Here is a 20,429-nt window from a genome sequence, read left to right as displayed (position 1 = left end):
GACTTAACCTATTTGTCTCAGGTAGCCAGGAACTAAATGAAATAGGAAATATAATGCTATTCCGCTGAGAAAATAAATCTTTTCTGAAAAGAACATAACTTTTGTAATGCAATATTTATTGAGCTTACTTATATCTTATTTTCAGTTTCATTCTTCTACCTAATAAGATTTTTCCTAATATTTTTTCCAATTTGTTTGCTAGTTTCCTGCAAGTGAACAGAATTTGTTACATGATGGTGAGCATCTGTATTCCTGTGATATGTGTCATAAATCATTCAATCTTCGAAGTACACTGAAGAATCATCAACACATTCACAATAGGGACCATCCATATTCCTGTAATGTGTGTAATAAGTCATTCAGCAGTAGAGGTAGATTGAAGATACATCACCGTATACATAGTGGGGAGCGTATACTATAGGTTCCACCCATAATCTCTCCTATGTCCAAATATTTCTGTAAGTACCTGGTTTTCAGACACTTCCAAATTATGTTTCAGAATAACTTCAAACAATGGTATATTATAAGACCAAAAACTTCTTGGACATTATACATCATCCCAAGTAAGTGAGATTTCAGTTTCTTATGGTGGCAAGTATGAAGATACCTGTCTTCTGGGTTGTTGTACTATGTACTTGATTATAATTCTTCACCCTGATGATAAAGGAGGCAGCAAGCATGTCTGAAATGTCATCATACTTCTGCCAGACTACAGGGTGTAACAACCCAGAAGACAGGCATCTTCGAAGAGAGTAGTTTGTACTTGAGGACGGACACAGACTCCAATCTACGAAACAGCTTGTTTTAATTAAATTAGGATGATGGCTACTGCCCAAGAAAATTTATTTTAAGACATGACATCAGTTTTTAAATGAGTAAAAGAGTATATACAAGCTTATCCAAAATTTATTCTTCATGAATATTTGACCTCTTAATAGTAAAATTCCAAAACTAAGGGCTGAGACTGTGATGTACTGCCAACTAGTCAATCCTACTGCACGCTGCAGGGGCAATGATAAAGCTGAATGTATCAAACTCTGTAGAATGATAACTTATAGGGGTAAACCTAAGCACTCTGAGGGAAATCTAGCCCATTGCCACATTTTTACACCACAAATACCACTCAGGGATTGAACCTGGGCTTCTGCAATGATAAACCAGTATCTAATTGCCAAAATGTGGATCAAGCATGGTCTTATAAAATAAGTATTCTGGTTAGTAAGTAAATAAGGAATTATGGAAAGGATATGATAATATACTTCACTAGACATGGAATACTGAAAGAACAGAATGCATCTGTCACAATAAACTTCAAAAGTGTAACTTTCTTTCTCATCCATACAGAAGAATATAGATTGTTGAATGCATTTGAGAATGAAGTGCTAAAAAAAATATATGAAACAAAGAGAATGTAACAGGAGAATGGTGGAAATATTATTTGGACAACTGAATCAAGAAAGAAAACATCATTAAGGAATGTAGGTTGCATAAAGAGACCACAAAATTGAAGGGATTTTGCTGCTGTATGGAGTTAGCTCATAGTAACTAGAGGTGAAGAATGGCAACTCATGTGACTCTCTGAACAGGGCAATTAGGAGCACACATGGACAAATTGGTGTCATTGCTCACAGTAATAATATGCAGATGAACACAGTTCCGTGGGAGCCAGTCATGTGGCAAGCATGATACATATGTTTTGCTGTTCTCCATGGATTGTTGAACACAAGGATGACAGACGACTGCACATAGACGAACTTGAAATAACTTACTGGCTTACATGTATTGTGTCTAATGAAGCTGTATCGACTAAATCACAAAAAAGATTCATATTTGTTCTGATTCAAAATGAAGCATCACTAGAATGGTAGCTGACTCAACAGGTGTCAGATAAGTTCTCTGAATGATAACAATATCTGTGTACTGTCAATACCTGTGTAATTACCTGTAATGTGCATACACCCCACATGATTTAAGAGGCTGGGATAAAGGATCAGTTTTTGACCACATCATTCTGGTACTTTACTTGCAGACCTGAATGTAAATACAGTGTAATTATGATAGTAACAACAGTTGAGAGTCATCAGTGATAACTGAATTAATGACAAGGTTTTAATTTAGAAAGAATCTACAAAATATAAGGGTTTGAAGAGAAGTGAGGTTATTTTAATAACAGTCCTAACATGAGTTTGTTGGTGTAAATATAAATAGTGTTAGAATGTTATCTAGATATTTTTATATACTTCAGACATTAACCTTTATTGTACAAGGATATAGGATTTAAATGCCATGCTAGAGGCTGCCATTCACACTCGTGGTTTAAGGAGATATGCACCTGCAATACACAGCAAGATGTAGGTTACATAAACCATGACAAATGACTACAGAAGGCAAAGTAATTCAGGTATGAGTATTACTTAATGAGTTCTGAAATGCCAGCTTGTTTTAATAGTTAGTCCACATGAGTTAAAGACAAATGGTCCTCATTACCAATTCTCTTGAAACAGTTTTCTGTTTAATCTAGTCTTGGTAAGGCATAAATGTAGCAAATACAGGAAAATAAATTCTATTTAAAATCTGTGTTTGACCTGAAGCACTTTACAAGAGTAACTCAGTACAATGAATAAACTTGGACTAAGCAACCGGGGTACAATTCTATTCAGCATGGGAGCAGATTTCCTCTTTACCACTGCAGCCAGCCCAGTCCTGTAGACTCCAGCTAGTTCTTAGGTAAAGAATGTGTAAAGCAGTACCTGCACACCCATACTTCTTCATGGCGTGATCCTTATTCAGCACTTTATCTTTAATTGTCACAATGAGTGGGTAAATTTACAGAGAACTTGTGGCCTAGGTTAAAGGCATTGAACATGTTTGCCAAATGTCCTGGGAATGAGATCAGCCAGATCCAGTTCAGAATGCGTCAACAGTCTTCTTTCCATTATCTAATGCTCCACTCCTACCATACTTAGTACATAATTAAAACCTAACACTAATGCCACCATATAAAAAGATTAGCATGCACTTATATGCCCATAAATGCATGTTGTTGAACTAACAGTGTCAGCTCTATGAATGGTATAGAATATGTACATATAGCTGACAATAAAACTTACTCTGTAATGTTGTACCAACTGTATCAATCTGTCACCTGGGAAACAAATTATTGTGAAGCTTCTGTTTAGAGATAATCATTGAATTGTGATGAAATATCAGTTTCTTATAGAAACGTCTGCCTGTTGGGAGTAAAAACACAAATGCCACAGATGGAACTGGGTAATTCCGGGTTGAATGGAAGACTGAGAAAAATGAGAAGTAGAAAATTTTTGCCATTAATTAAGCAAGTTCACATATATTTACTTTTAAAATATAGAGTTAGATCCTTGCAGTATCAGAGTTTCAAAATTATTCACAAGTGCCCTTAGATGGGAGAAGGAAGAGTATAGTTGAAATTGGGAAGGTTGAATATTAACATTCTTACCAACTCCCACTACTGATATTTCCATTGTGCTTGCACATGTGATTCAGAGCTGACAGGATGCTGTGTTGCATATTTTTATGCAGGTCATCTGTGAACTAGAAATAGTTGTGACATTATCCTGGTCAAACCACTTGAGCGGCGCTCATCCCGACTCGACAATTTTGCATTTTGTATTCCCAGGCATGTCAAGTGACCCATGTGAAAAATATGAACATTAGGCTGAATAATATTTGCTACTCTCAAATGACTGTGATCTCAATACTTTTATATACCCATATTCCCTGTGGAAGGCAATTTTAAATTGTAAATATAACCATGGAAAATATAAACTTGGGAAACACAAGATATGAGGAATAACATTTAAATAATGATACAGGAATTATAATAGTACATAGACATAATTTTCTGTATATATTTTGTTGGTCTGTGACACAGTTTACTGCATATTACTACACTAGGTTTCACACAAAGGATATTTGGGCCTAAGAGAGAAGACGATGGGACATGGAGAAAACTGCATAATGACGAGCTTAAAAATTTGTACTCCTCCCGCAGTATTTACAGGGTGATTAAGTCAAGAAGAATGAGATGGGCAGGGCATGTAGCGCACATGGATGGGGCAAGAGGTGTGCACCGGGTATTGGTTGGGAAGCCTGAGGGGAAGAGACCACTGGGGAGACCTAGACGTAGATGGGAGGATAATGTCAGGCGGGATCTATGGGAGATAAGAGTTGAAGGAGACTGGTATTTTGTTGGCCCAGGACAGGGTCCGGTGGAGGGCTTTGGTTAATTCAGTCATGAACCTTCATGTTCGGTAAGCCATCTAGTTAGTTAGGTTTCACACAAAAAGCCAGATGTTTGTTGGTTGTGTGCTAGGAAGGATTGTCATGCAGTGAATGTTAACCTAAAGGTAGTATTTCCCACAGTTTTACAAGTGGGGGATTAATTGTAAAGTTTAGGAATAAGTAATGGACAAAAGTGATATAGTTTTACATAGACAAACTAGCAATTTAAATTTCAAGGCACATATGTTTATTTTATGCATGAAGCAGAAAGTTAACCAAAATGCGCTGCTGGTTCACATGGTGTTTCACTAAAAAATGCAATAAATTGAGGGAAAGTATTTCACAACATCACAACCTTGCAAATGTCTTTGTGCAACAAACTCCCACTCAAAGATTGCTGTCTTCTGGGTTATTGTGCCATGTAGTCTGGTAGATTGATGAATCATCACCCTGATGATGGAGGCAGTATGACCTCTGAAATGTTGGTGGAAATCTACCATATTACATGGCACAATAACCCAGAAGACAGCAAATCTTCAGGCTCACCACTGTGAAAACCTCAAATCCTACATAAACTGCCACTCACCTGCTACCTTCTATGATATTTGGTTAGAAGCATACAGACCTTCTATCTATAGATTACAGTGCTCCATTTGTATACAATTCATGTCATCTAATGCGCTAATGGTAACACAAGTACATTGTACATAACAATGTAATGAAATTTTACAAATATAATCAGTATGTTGTCCAATTAGTGATCTCCGTATGAATGAAATTTACCCAAAATGCAACAAAACTGAATTTCATTACTTTGGAGGGCAGAAATATGCAGGCTGCCTCACAGGTGAACTGGCAAAGACATAATGTACCACTTTTGTTGAGATTTATCCAGTTACAAAAGTACGTACACAAATATAGACCAACTTTGTTCTGAGGCATATCTATACAATATATTCAGGTACGGACCACTTGGTTCTTAATTACTAAATGAATCACCATGTATTTAGTACATTCCCAACATACTCCCTCTTGAGTTTTCAGTAAAGATTGAAACAGTATAATATAATATAAATATTCATTTTATCCTCCTGAGTTGTTAATAATTTTCAATGCACATATAATAAAGGCATAGCCACTATGCTTTCAAGTAACAATCACAGTTAGTTTCTCTTACATATTTAAATTGAATATTATAATAATTTAAGGTCCACATATAAATAAAAATCCTGTGTTCACCATATGAATCCAGTCTAAACATGAAACTTGATTCTGTCCTGACATTACAATATGTTTGGGTTTGAGTTTTCATAAAACATTATTATAGCAAAGCAGTGGCTTTTAAATTTGAAATATAATCAAATATATTACAATGCTGATAAAACATCTGAATTTACAATCAATAATTACTTATTAGCACTGACATGGACAGTGATACTTGAAATTAAGAACACAGAAATTAAAAGGACTTATCCTATTTAGCACGATGGAAAAAAATTGATCTCACATCGTAGTTCATCTATAGTAATTGTGAAACAAATTTTTTTAATTGCACACTTTCTACTTGATGAGTAAGCTTTATATCTTTAGTATCATATATGCATGAACACGTTTGTGCTTACATCTGTGTTTCTTACTATAAGGCATGATGCTCTACTTGTTTATCTACCAGGTAACTAACAACAATATGATTACAACAGTCTATTGCTTAATTAGTACGTCACTGACAGTTGTTTTCTTTTATTTCCTGAAATAAAAACATCACACAAGATAAAACCTAAACACATGTTCTTCAATCTGTTATTATCATTGTCAAGTATTCTTGCTTAAATTGTTTTATTAAAACTGATACAAGTCTACAAATAAAACGTAGACTGTGCAGAAGTCCACTTGGATAATGCAGGGAAAGTAAATAAAAGATAATACAAACTAATAAATATTAATTCCTACTAACAAAACTTTTGTACAAGAAATCTAAAACTTTATTATATATACTTTTATGAAATGACACAAAAGTGACAGTGTTGCTTTCTGCTAAGGGAAATGCAAATCAGAACTAAATCACATGGCATACATATTAATACTATCAGTGATGTGGGAGCATATAAAGCTTTCAATTTATTTTACAAAGGTTTAAGCTGCTTTTTATATAAATCACTTATCCATTAGCATATGGTTCATTTTATATCTCATATTCTCATACTCTTATTTCAGGAAATATGACAAGAATCATGTAATTGTATTCAAGCCAGCCAAAAACTGCTCATAATAAAACAATATTTATATTCAAAGACTAGACAATTAATATTGCATAAGAATTTATTACATATAGATTTATCCATTTCCTCCAGACGTCATATTCTAATTATTTTTCATGCACTCTACTCCTATAGCTAGTAAGCAAAATGTACTGTCTATATACTTATACTAAATTTCAGCAGTTTTTATTGATCCCTTTATTAGTACCTTAATCATAGTAATTATACTATTTTGCTAGTATAAGCCACAATGGATTAATTTTATAGTTTAAAAATGTGATGTGCCATACAGGTGGTCTACACACATCGGCCTCAGTATACAATGAACATTCTTGCAAACTGGTTATTGATATTTATAGAATCTCAAGATGTGACCTATAATATCCAACTTATAAACAGTTCAGAAGAATTTAAAGATAAAATTCTTCTGAAATACAAAGAGTTTACCAGACAAAAAGCATCATCAGAAGCCTCAATATTCTGGACTTCTTTTCCTCTCACTGGACAACATAGTAACTCTTTACGTAATTAATATTTAAATTATTTTCAGGTGACCTAAATGTTATTTGCAAATGTTGTTCAGAGTTACTGAAGCAGTTAACATTGGCCATATTAATCACACTGAAAGATATCACATTTCTATTGCACTCATTATTGATACATACTACGCCCAACTGTGGGGATCATTGAATAATATTAGCAAAAGGATGTAAAATCCCATAGTGCAAAATAATTTACTTTTTAAAATACTGATTTACATATATTCAACTACATTAATGTAGTTGTAACAGCCCACCTGCGTGACTGTAAACACTGCCACATGAATTTAGGAGTGCAGAATATAACTATCTGTTTAGTAAGTGAAAAAAAACTTGTTCACTGAAATTTTACATATTATGTGAAGCATGGTGCAAACAGAAATGTGCCATCATGTCACACTTACTTAAACAGAGCCACATTCTCGCAGCTCTCGGTTGCCAAGAGGCAGAGGTGGACGATAGTTGTTGATTACGAGTCCCTCTAGTTCATCACAAGGACAGGCTTCTTCAGGTTTGTAGCATCGTAGACTTCGGAATGCGGATAACTGTAAATGAGAAGTGCCAATTTTTCAACAAACTTAGTTAATATGAATTTCATTATGCAATTGTAATCATGCGTACTGTAAATCTAAAGTCAGCTGTCTTGAAAAATTGATAGGCACTCAACTGATCAAGGAGCCACAGGTACATTACCAAGTTTGCAGAAGCCTGTCACCAGATCCTATCATGATCCATTTCATTCAAGCCTACCCTTCCACAAACCATTTTTCAAAAAACCATTTTGGTATTATCCTCCCATCTGCACTGAGGTTTCCTAACAAAAACTATATATGCATTTCTAACTTCATGATGCAATTATAGTTTTGTATATTTTCATCTTTAGGCATTTATATAGCTGAAAGTAAATTAAAAATTTTGAACACAATACTAGCAAGCGTTTCCATAGTTGAAAATAACGTCTGTTTGTTATTGTTGTTGCCAAAGTATTTGAACAGTTTCATTACCAAATGTTTCACTGGCTATCACATCATGATCGTTACCTGCATTCTGATGGAGAGACATAAACAAATACTACAGTCATTTTTCCATTCTGCATTTTTGATTTAAAACGGTTGAAGAATTTACCTGTGTGCCACATTTTCTTATATAATTTTAATGTAGTTATACAGTAAGTAAGAGCAATATCACAGATAACAACAGGGCACTAATGATGAATGATGGACATGATGTCCCTTTGAATGTTAACATAACATTAGAGACAACTATATAAACATTTTACATGAATAAATGACTATTAATGACTGTATTTGTATATCATCTGTGAGTTTAACCCTCTTTTATGCAAAATTAGTTTTTATTATTCAAATATTTTAAAATGTTTAATTTTTATATGTTCTGATCGCAGACCACATAATTCTAATCAATAAATTCTGAACATATGAAGACAGATACATAGATACGAGTGCAGTGCAAGTTAAAGAAAATCACATATAACGAGACCAGTGTACCTGTGGCAGCGTCTTTTTATAACATTACCCATAGCTATACAAATCTTATGCTTCATTCTCCTAGTCCTGCTGTGCCATCATAGTCTCCCTTCTTCTTCCTTCCCAATTTAAATTCCTCACATGACTTGAGTTTACTGCTGGACAACAGCTTTTTGATCCAAAATTCTTAAAGTTTTTCACACCACCAACTTCCAGCATTTTTCATGCCTAGTACATTGTCACAAGTCCACCACTGGTCACAGATATGGCATCCGTAACTGCGACAGTTATGGTTTGTTTTCCTACACGACTTGTCTTCGGGCATTTGTCAATATGTGTGCAGTTCTGTGTCTTAGTACGAAGACACTCTTTTAGAAGTTCTGGATGGTTCAAGCCATTACATTAACAACAGCTGGTGATAAAAAATTCCTGTCGCTGTATTTAATTTCTTTGTCCACAAGAGACAGTTTATAATGGCACAAAGTTTCAGAGCACAATGAATGGTGGGAATTTTCTTATCTAATAAACAATTATTGAAAAATGTATCCCATATCATCTTATAGCATTGCTTGTAAATCTGTGGTGCTGTCTCTTATTTGCCTTCTAATAGCAGAATGAAGGGAATGAAATTATATGTTCTCACCTCCCAGTCCTTTCCCACGTGTGTGTGTGTGTGTGTGTGTGTGTGCATGCACACATTTTCATCCCCTAACCACTGACAACTGACAAGTTCCCCAAGGTACCACCCCTTTCACAGTTTGGGATGACCCTCTGTAAGAGAATGGCAAGTACAGCCTGAGCCTGTGTACCTTTGTTTAACCATTAATACATAAATGATAATATATTTTATAAATGACAAAAGATATAAAATGTATGTAATTGAATTGGTACACAGTACTGGGTCATGACTGCATCGAAGTCAGGAAAGTTAATGCTCGGTGGTGATGCTATGTCATGGGATTCCTCTGAAGATCTGCTGTATGTTGATAATGTGTCCATCTGATGTTGTTGCTCATAGGCGTCCATACCTCATTACTTGGTCTTGCCATGTGTCCAGTCACTTTCTTGGACTTTCCCAGTTATGGAAACCCTGCAAGGCTGTTCTGGCTTGTGGCTGGAATCCACTCCAAAAGTCAGGTCAAACACTGAGAAACTCATTGGTGCCCTGTTGATTGTAATATAAGGCAGCCTGACATTCTTTGGTGATGATGATATACAACAAGCGCATTCAATGAGCAGTGTATCATCTAGCTTGGTCAATAAAATTTGGCTATTGAGTAATGATGCATATCATGCAGGTCTCATCTGGCCGTCATAAGGGTGGCTACGCATTTCAGTTCTCGTGCTGAGTTGTGGAGTCTGTGCATCGGGCGTTAATACTGGTCTGAGCTGAATGCCATCCAAGAAGTTGGCCCATACTCCCATACAAGAGCCTCTGGATCGTCCAATGATGTAACCACTGGGGGCAGTGTTCTGGCACTGGTAAGCACCCAGAGGCAGCAGGTGGATTGAGTACATCTCACAACTGTCAGATTGCTACTTGGATAAGTTCTTGAATTTCTGTGCATATTTACTCAATTAACAGTGAGGTGTGCATCTTGGGGTTTATTTCCAATTCTGATGTGGAGCAATGTGCCCTCGTTCCAGAGGAACTTCCTGGTTTACAGGCTGACATTGCTGTATTGACCATCCATTCTCTTCTGTACATGCCTGACACATCATAATTACACATTTTCTGTTTTGCTGTCATGTGTCTGGTGCTTAGCTACTACCAGTTCAAGTATATTTAGTATATTTCAACCCACACTTCTCAATGACTATGACAAAATAGGTGTGTTGCACATCCATCCCTCCTGATAGACCTTCATAATTCTTTTTGTGTGCAGGTACAATTTCACAGCAAATGTTGCTCATTGCTGCAGTGTTGGTCACTGGTGACTATGGAATCAATAGTATGTAATTTTTACATTTAGTCACTGGATTCCTGGTGCCTGTATCTCAATGGTCATGACTTCCAGGGGATTTGGCTTCTCTTTTTGTGTTCTACATATTCCTGTTGCATGTGTCCATCATTTTCCCCACAATGCAAATTAACCTACATAAAAGCATCTCATGCCTGCTCCTCAGAAACTTCAAATTGATCCAACTTAAGAAATTTTCACAGCTGCTGAATAATGGTCCTCAGGAAGCTCAAAATGATGTAGTATGTGGAAGTTTTGTGCCATAAATCTGTTCCATTGTAAATTCAATATGTTATGTACCACATGTTACATACCTGCTCCTCAGAAACTTCAATAGGTTCCTTGAAGAGTATCCAGGTAACACTTTCAGAGCAGGGGGGTGTAGTCAGGGAGCCTAGGTATGTCCAATAAGAGAATGTTCCTGAAAAAGACAGAAGAAACATAACTTTACACAATTCCTTTTTTTGAAAATGTACTTATAACTGTTTCTTTTGCACTCTCTACAGTGACACAGATGGAGTTCCTTTGTAGTTCACTTTCTCTTCTTAAGGAAAGGTCACCATACTGCCTTTGCATCCCTCCTTTCAACTTTTCAAATATTTGAATATCATACCCACAATCAGTTATAACTACATGGCAGATATGAACTTGTGATGTGGGAATAAAACTAATGACACTTAATACTGGGTCCTGAAATTATATATAGTAACATATTTACAGAAAATGTGAAATAAAACTGTAACAATTATTATTATGTATGGTCTGCCTGGGAAAATATACAGGATAACATGAAAAAATTTCAGCTGAGCAGAGTGTGGGTTATCATAAAATTTTGCAAAATAAAGCATAGTTTGATGAAGAATGCTCTATTTTGGTAGGATGGAAGAAGCAGGTTAGATTGCAATGGCTGCAGGCCCGTACTCGAATAAACAGGGAAAGATGTCAGCGCAAGGCATGAAACCAGCAGAACTTTGATGAATAAGAGAGAGTATCTGAAAGATGAGATAGGTGAGTTGGAAACCAACAGCAAAAATAAAAACATCAGAGAGTTGTATAGAGGCATAAGTGAATTTAAGAAGGGGTACAAACCTAGGACAAATTTGATCAAGGACGAGAATGGGGGTCTGCTTGTGGACTCACATGGCATTACAGACAGATGGAAAGATTACTTTAGTAAGGTACTAAACGATCATGTAGCTGATCAATTTAATGAGTCTGAAGTACATAAAGTAGAGCCCTTCATCCCGGAACCGAGCCCTAATAAAGTTGAAATTGACATTGTTAAATTAAAAAGTTATAAGGTATTGACTCAATTCCAGCAGAATTAATTCATGCAGGTGGCAGGACACTGCACTCAGAGATACATAAGCTTGTAGTCTTGATGTAGTACCAGGAAGTATTACCACAACAGTGGAAAGAATCAATTGTTGTCTCTGTCCATAAAAGGGGGGACAAAACTGAATGCATTAACTTCCGAGGTATCTCTCTTTTATCAATGTCATACAAAATTTTATCGAATATTCTTCTGGCACAGTTAACGCCATTTATGAATGAAACTATTGGGGACAATCAATGTGGATTTTGCCATAATAGGTCAACTACTGATCAAATCTTTCGCATTTGACAAATAGTAGAGAAAAGGTGGAGTATAATGGGTCAGTACACCAACCATATGTGGACTTTCAAAAGGCATATGACTCAATTAGAAGAAAGGTACTATATGACATTTTGATCAAGTTTGGAATAACAAGATATTAAGATATGTACAAATGAGGTATCTAGTAGAGTTCATATAGGTACCATCTGTTTCATCCAGTCCCAGTGCACAATGGCCTAAGATGCTTTGTCCCTAATGCTTTTTAATTTTACTCTAGAACATGTCATCAAGAAGGTAAGAGAGAATCTAGAAGGACTCGAAATGAATAGTCTGCACCAGGTACTTGCCTATGCTAATGATGAAAATTTAATGGGGGAGGGTGTGAGTGCCATGTCCAAAAATGCAGAAAGTTTCCTACAGGCTAGCAAGGACATAGGCATAGAAGTAATTGTATACAAACCTAAATACATAAGCATAATACAGGATCAACATCAGAAAAAATGGTGGAACATAATTATAAGTAACACATCATTTGAAAATGTTTTGAAAATTTAAGTATCTGGGAACCACAATAACACATATAAATGAGGTCCATGATGAAATTATGAGTGTAATACATTTGGGGAATGCTTGTTTTTATTCCATTAAGAAACTGTTATCTCTTTTACTATCCAAAACACTGAAGATCAGGATATATAAAAAATAATTTTGTCTGTTGTCTTTTATGATTGTGAAACATGGCCTCTTACTTTAAAGGATTAACGTAGATTACAAGTGTTTGAAAACAAGGTGCTCAGGAGGATATTTAGACCTAGAAAGGATGAAATAAGTGGGGAATTTAGAATACTGCATAACAAGGAGCTGTGTGAATTGTACGGGTTACCTAGCATAGTGAGGATAGTGAAATCTAGGAGGCTCCAATGGACTGGCCATGTAGCATGCATGGAGGAGGCAAGGGGTGCATACAGAATTTTGGAAGGGAATCCTTCTGGAAAAAGACTGGGCAGACCAAGAAAGAGACGGGAGGATAATATCAAGATGGGTCTTAGGGAAGTAGGCTCCGAGGATGGTAAATGGATGGAGTTGACTCAAGATCATGGCTCATGGCGGACTTTGGTGTTGTCAGTGTTGGACCTGCAGGTTCTGTTACCAGGTAGTTAGTTAGTTATGGTATCATATTTAGAATTGCATTAGATGGGAATGAAAAGGGCAGATATCAGTATTTTAGAAAAATGGTAGTTTTATGGAATATCATTCTTTACGGGTATAACCATGAACTTGTATGAAACTTGCATATATCCCATACAAATCTAGCTTGCTGCAGTTCATCACTGTTTCACAAATTGTATGAAAATGTCACATGTCACTGACATGTGTTTTTTATAACTACAGTGGCAGAATATTGAACTACTGTTAACTTGAAATCAAACTCTACTAAACCCACACATACCTGTGCACGTGGCTTCCTAATTTCACAAGTTTTGCGTACATGTGTTTGGCGTAAATAACCTAAATATAACGCCACATTATATCCATATTGAAAAAGGCAAGCTATGAGACAACCCAGAAGAATATATTCCTATTTATTGAATTAAATCAATAACCACAATCTGACACTGCCTAGGAAGTGCATATTTTCTTCTGATATCTATCCTAACCAAAACAAATGTTACAATATTAACCTGTCAGAGGAAATTCCTTTGTGCCCTGTGACAGGGACTTTGGACTTATGGCCAAAATGTTACAAAAGAACACAATCTGTAAACAGCTACGGTATTTCTGTTTCTAGGGTCTAGAAAGTTAATGTTTTCTATTTAATGGTACTACATGTATGATAACACCTCTCAAAGTCAGCAGGAGAATTCATCAACACAGATTTCATTGATGGCTTCCATCATAAACAACTTCAGGGTTATTTCTGTCCCAAATAAAATGCATGATGAGTAAAATAAAAAAAATCCTTCCCTGATGTCACATGCCCCAAAAAAAAGTCAAAATAATAATAATAATAAGATTACAGAAGTCATGAAGTATACTGACCATGATCACCAAGATTTTTGAAATTTACTATGAGAGACAACTAGAAATGATTCTTTTAAAAATAATAATTGACTTTTCTTCCCTCTAAACAAAATGTGTGAAAAGAATGCATGTCAGAAATACAAATTATGTTGTCAGACTATTAATAGATATATATACACCATAGTTATTTTATTTATTTAGTGTTCTGTCTGACGACAGGTCCATATTAACAGGATCCTTCCATCCTTTTCTCGGACTGGGACCTGTTCATATACGTTCTTGGCAGATGATCCAGAAGTGGTTTGCCATTGCCTTCTTCTGTGTGTGAATGGAGTAATTGTTGGGATGCCACGGAGAAACCGGGGAAACTCCGTGTTGCCTAGACCACGACCTTGCCCAACACAAGTTATAAATTCGGGCACCGCCGGGAATCGAACCCGAGACCCCAGAATTACAAGGCCAGTGTTCTAACCGCTAGACCACCGTGGCCACCTCATATACCATAGTAACAGAATTTAAAAAAGTGTATGTGTGCACGTGCTTATATATATATATATATATATATATATATATATATATATATATATAACTATTTAATCTTCCTTGCATGTACCTGAAAGCACCAACCATCTGTGTTGTGATGAGTGAGTGGAGCAAATCCTCGATGGAAGTGATTGAAGGTTGTAGACGTAAATATGATGTACTTTTTTATATCTTAAATTGAAAATAATGTTGTTTACTTTTTCATAATACAGGAAAAAACAAATTAATGAAATTTTGTACAAAAATACATGTAAAATCAAAGAGATTATGTTTGAAAACTCTCTGTCCACGGAAGAAAACGCAACGCTCCTCTTGTTACTAATGCCTACAACATAGCCTACCTGGGAGCAACTTGGCTGGATCAATTGGTTCCTTTATAGCCGTCTTTTGTCCACGATGATAGATGCTTGGAATATGTTCAACAATCTTCTGAAGCTCTGGGTTCTCTTTTCCAACCTGAAAGTTAAGAAATACCTCAGTTCTGAACTTAAAGGGTTATAAGACAAAATTGCCTAGTAATGTCATGTATGATTCAGAAATAGATATCTAGAAGGTTGCATACCAGTTAACAGTAGATATAAAATTTAATTCTAGAGCAGAACAGTCACTGAGTACCAAGGACAGAAGGTCAGAGCAAAGGGCCTAATTAAATACACAGAAGCACTATAATGTCATTTTAATGCCAGCCTCTCTGTCTCTATCCAAAATATTATGCAGAAACTCCTACTGAATTTTGAAATCAGAATTGTTAATTATAAAACATAAATATATCCAAAAGAAAGAAGAAATTATCATAATAAAATAAAATAAATTAAATTAATCTTTTGTCAATACAGTGGATTCCGGTTAATTGGGACACATCAGGACTAGAACACTTTGGCCCTATAAGGGGCTGCCCCAATTATGTAAAGAGTTAAAAAAAGTTTGTTCTTTAAGATTTGTCCTGAATAAACGGCTGCCCCGATCAACCGATGGCCCAATCAACCGGCATCTTCTGTATTTGTCTTTTGGGTTGTAATGACATGTAGGTAGATACCAATGTTTCAGAGAAAAATACTGTTTCTGGAATGTTTGCATCACCTCTGTGAGATCTTTAAATGTATTCTTTAGATTAGTCTAGTTTTCTTTCAGATTCAGTGTCTTAAATTTAATTGTCCAGGAATAAAAGATTACTGCCTTGGTTGTTGTTTTTATCTATCACCAGGAGACAGTTGCATGTTGCAATACAAAGTGGCGGACATGTAAGCTATGGTGGATCAATCTGATTTTATGCATTTTCTAACCACTGACAATCAATATTTTGGAATTTTCCTGAAGGAAAAATTTAATAAGGAAACTCTGATATTTCAAACTACGAACTTGAACCATAAAACTCTTGATCTCATGTCACATGAACCGAAATGATAGCAGAGTGGCACAGGAAGTTACATGATTCACTCAGTAACACCCATTCCGAATATTTTCTATAGACATTCCAAAGTGTCACCAAGCTTGTTAACTTGATTACAGTAACTGGATTGAACTGCTGTAGCATGCTGAGAACTTCCTTGTGAAAGTTCAATTTTCAAACATTATTTACAAAATTGTCTAATTCCCATGTTAGATTAGATTTATGAGTAATAATGCCAAACAGGATCCCCAAATTTCTAACCTTTCTCTTTTAGAAACCTTGCTGCCATGGTCTGTATTTACAAATTACATCAATGACGAAGGTGCTTTTGCAATTGAAATGCTACAATTTCTAGCTCTTTTGTTTAGGCCACTAGCTTCATTTTGAAATAATGTGAAGTTATAAATAGGTTAGGAAGTGGAGTGCTTAAAGTAGTGTCCATCTGTCTTATAATTAACAAACAAAAAGAAAAAAGATATGTCTTCAAAACAAAATGTAGAAATAAGAAAAGAAAACATCACAGACAGAAACCATGAATGGCAAAATGTGCACAGTTTTATTGCCTTCAGCAATGCAATACAATGCACATGCATGAGCAGCAATGTGATGCTGTTTGTCTTCCAGCCACATTCTACAATTCTGGTGCAGTGACTTAATGTTGCTTGACTTTATGCTTTGTGGTTGCATAAATTATACTGTGTATGCCAAATAAGTTGACAATTTGCAGGATTTTGGCACAGAAACTCAGCAGCATAGTAACCGTGACATATGCATTAATGATATAAGCTTCAGCTCAGATCATCTCAGTGTTAATGGAACCCACATTATTCACAGAATTCTTTCTCAGACACTACAATTTCCTAAAAATTGTATGAAATATATGTCCGGTTTTGTGTGTTCATTGGCTGAGTACTAACTGAAATCTTCATCAAAAAACTTTTATTCAGCAGATCACAAAAATTTCTACACTTATGGTATCTGATGTTTCAAAACCATTTTCTGCTGCTGACTCTGTCCCTAGACAGATAAATCACATTTTTTAAAGGTTAGGTTTCATTTTAAACATTCTACACTTAGGTCTCCCACGTTTTAATTCTTCCCTTTATGATTTTCCAGTAGAAATTTTGCTTGAGCTTTGTCACTTCCCCCTTGCTTAGCAATGTGAGATACTTGCTGAACAAACATAGTTTCCATTTCGATTAATAATATCATAAGACATACCTTAAGAAGGACACCCAAAACAGCAAGACCATCAGCAAAAGCAGCTGCCTCACCACAGTTGGCGTACTTGTTCTTGTTCCAGTGCACCAAGTGAAGCTGAAATAAAAAAATAAACAAAACATCACACACCAGTACCTGCTCAAAATAATTTTCAGCATTAAGAATTATTCTGATTTCCACATTAACGCAGAAGGTAAATTATGTTCTACTTATATTCTTCTGGGCTTTCATTGAAAGTTTATTAAATTAGCACAGAGAATACAATTTCAACCACACTGAATCAACGATTTTCCTGTTACGACTATATAACCACACTTTTCGGATCTTTGTTACTGTTTCTCGCCGGTTTGCCCAGCTCCAGCTGCGCTTTGATTCCTGGTGTCGTACTAATTGCGTCTGCACTTTTTCCTCGTTATGTTAATTTGGTAATTGGGCATTCGCGAACTTAGTTCCCATATCGCTTGGGTATTGCTCGCTGAGATAGATAATTTGTGTCTGGTTTGTTGTTCTAAGCTGTTGGAAGATACTGAGGTTACTTTGTGTCATAGCGTACGCGAGACTGTTGGTATGAATGGTGTCGGACTGGCTTGGAGTGTAGGGTTCTGAAGGCCTGTTCTGTCACAGATAAATGCAGCTGGTTTTAAGGTGCGTTGCCCTTTTAATCTTTCCAGATGCGGTTAAGAGAATTGTGATTATCCACTTACGGTAAAATTTTCTTCTCCAGCCGCCGAAACTTGTGGATGAGCTCCTAGCAGCATTAGTACTCTGCCACAACACGCCTCCTTTCTCCGGCGACTTCCCTGTCAAATGCTGTTACCTGCTGACAGACGAGGAAGTTCTGCTTTCGCAACCTAGTAACGATCTCTCGCTTGAAACTAATTAGCGGGCTGCCAACCTCAAAATCGTTGTCTCGTCTTGGTCCTGGAGAATTTACCTTCTACCACGTGCACAGGCCCATTACAGTGGCCGTGCGATCTGAGGCGTGGTCATTGTACGCTTGGACACTGGGACCGTGGATGTTTGTCCGCATGTTTCTGTATTGTGCTGTCTTGTGTAGAGGCCTTGCGATGGGCTGATCACGCGTCCAAGCAGTCCTACCAAATGTCTAAAGAGGCGGCCAGGACCCACATTGGGTTGTAGTCAGAGATGAGATGATCAAGTACAAAGTGCGGATTTCGGAGCCATAGATCCACATGAGCACCTGGTGGGCGTGGAACTCAAAATACAAAACTCCTATGTCCTACGCCAACATATTGCAGCTGCCTCCTTCAAACTGGACAAGGCGTAGCACTCCATGGTTATGCTCAGGACGGCCATCTGTTCCTTTCGAACGCCATCCAGGACGGTTATTTATATGCCCGTCTCAGCGAGGTTTTATCTATGTGATATCCTCAAGAAAATAGAGTACCACAAGGGTTTGTTTTTCTTTGTATTTACATAAGTGAAAACCCATACTGCTGAGTAGTTCGATAAGCGCTTTCTTTAGTTGAAGAGTCAGTCAAATCGCTGCATTTACAATGAATTAGTTTCCGTCTACATTGAAGTCCTGCTGTAAGGCTGGTGACGCAACGGGATTCTTGAAAGACCCCGACTCGGCGAACTGGTTGACAGTATTTTGCTGGGAAAGGTGCTGAAAATGTCGTATATCACAATACTTGGCTGATATCAGCGGTTACCTCAGTGGTCCATTCCATAGAATCGTCTTAATGGACAATCAACTTCCCCTCATATATTCTTCACATTTGCTGTAAAACTAATGGATCGGTTCGAAATCACACACCGATGAAGCAGAGACCTTTTTTTATATGTTTTTATGATCATAGTATCTTCATTGATGAACCATTTGTCATTTTAACAGATCCGTTGAACACCATTAGTGTTTTGGTGTTCACGTTTGTGTTTGAAGACTGCATATAGTGGTATATAATTGAGTCCTTTGCCGTTCCCAATGCAGTCTTCGTCTATTTTCCTCACATGTTCTGGAATCTAAAATTCTTCTAGGAATTTGTTGTGCTCCAGGCGAAGATCAACTGTTTTTCCATATGCGGGAGTCTCATGTTAGAATTCATAAACACAGTAGTCTCATTTCCTTGGAACCAGAAACCGTCCCCACTGGTTTCTGACGGTTTATTGCTTGAACTTTGTTTCCTTTCTTCTTGTGTCCTAGGAAAAAATGTGATATTCTTGGATTTCTCAGAACGTACATAGTCGTTACGTAACGAATTCTGTGTGCTTTGGAAAACCGATGTAAGCGCCATTGGATAACTTCTCGAAAAGGCCTCTGACATTTTCTGTCACTACTCACCTTTAATTTCATGTTCTAAAGAGTGGTGGTTCCTCTACTACTCGCTTTTCCAGGATGAAGGAACAAGCGAAACCATTATTTCTTATTAACATATAAATCTATTTAAATTCAAGATCATCCAGCTTAATATCACCTGCTAATTCCTCAAATCTTACAACTCCAATGTTCTTTATGAACAAAAGTAAATTGATAGCAAATCCTCTGTCGTATTTCGCAGCGCTGAACACGTGATTCTTGTCTTGAATTAATTAACACTTGACTGGAGTTTCACTTCAACAAATATTATTATGTTGGGCCATTATTGATTCCCTGAATATCAAAGTTCTCCCAGTGCCGTTCTAGGTCTCATAATCGTACCAATCCTTCACCGCACTGCTCTTAGATCCGCTGTCGAGTAAAATTCTTACAGTTTGCTCTTGATATCGTGGCCGTTGAAAGTTGAACGTAATATAAAGATCAATTTTAAGTGGCGTACATGTCTATTATCTCTGACGTAAATTTGCATCCTGTCCTCACTACTGACCAACGTGTCCGTCGTGGGATGAGGTGAGTTGTGAGCTCCTACCGTTCTATATGTAGCCCTGTCTCGAAGCTTACTTTCATCCGGATGTAAACAGTGTGATGTTTCCATTCACATTTTCTACATCCACCAAAACACATGTTGCTACCCTGTTACCGCTGTGTAGGCAGCTGAACACATGCAATGCACGCAATTCCTTATGTTTCTGACACCAACATTGGAAAATTCAGAACTCTTCTAAAGACAGTGTCCATTCTCAAAATAATTTTCATTCACGTCAATGTGGAAGAATTGCTCGAATTGCTTGATTCGAACCGAATGTTTTT

At 36.6% G+C, this 20,429-nt stretch overlaps 1 protein-coding gene across 1 annotated transcript in view; it reads right to left on the bottom strand.

Annotated features, from left to right (window-relative positions):
- Positions 1–4,484: 4,484 nt before the first annotated feature.
- The window catches only part of CAH1 (carbonic anhydrase 1), a 95,840-nt gene continuing 79,895 nt past the window's right edge, over positions 4,485–20,429 (bottom strand). Inside the window, exons 4-7 of the mRNA XM_022081908.2 lie at positions 17,279–17,374; positions 15,009–15,123; positions 10,820–10,926; positions 4,485–7,602 (exon numbers count right to left, since the gene is read on the bottom strand). Coding sequence (XP_021937600.1) covers positions 7,462–7,602; positions 10,820–10,926; positions 15,009–15,123; positions 17,279–17,374 — 459 coding nt within the window. The 3' untranslated portion in view covers positions 4,485–7,461. The remainder of the gene's footprint in view (positions 7,603–10,819; positions 10,927–15,008; positions 15,124–17,278; positions 17,375–20,429) is intronic.

The sequence above is a fragment of the Zootermopsis nevadensis genome, unplaced genomic scaffold (genome assembly GCF_977971745.1).
Source record: "Zootermopsis nevadensis isolate Lab colony 2312 unplaced genomic scaffold, Znev_1.0 Znev_ptg000020l, whole genome shotgun sequence".
In the NCBI taxonomy this organism is placed as follows: domain Eukaryota; kingdom Metazoa; phylum Arthropoda; class Insecta; order Blattodea; family Termopsidae; genus Zootermopsis; species Zootermopsis nevadensis.
Note: the sequence above shows the minus strand (reverse complement) of the source record. Positions and strands in the feature narration are given on the sequence as shown.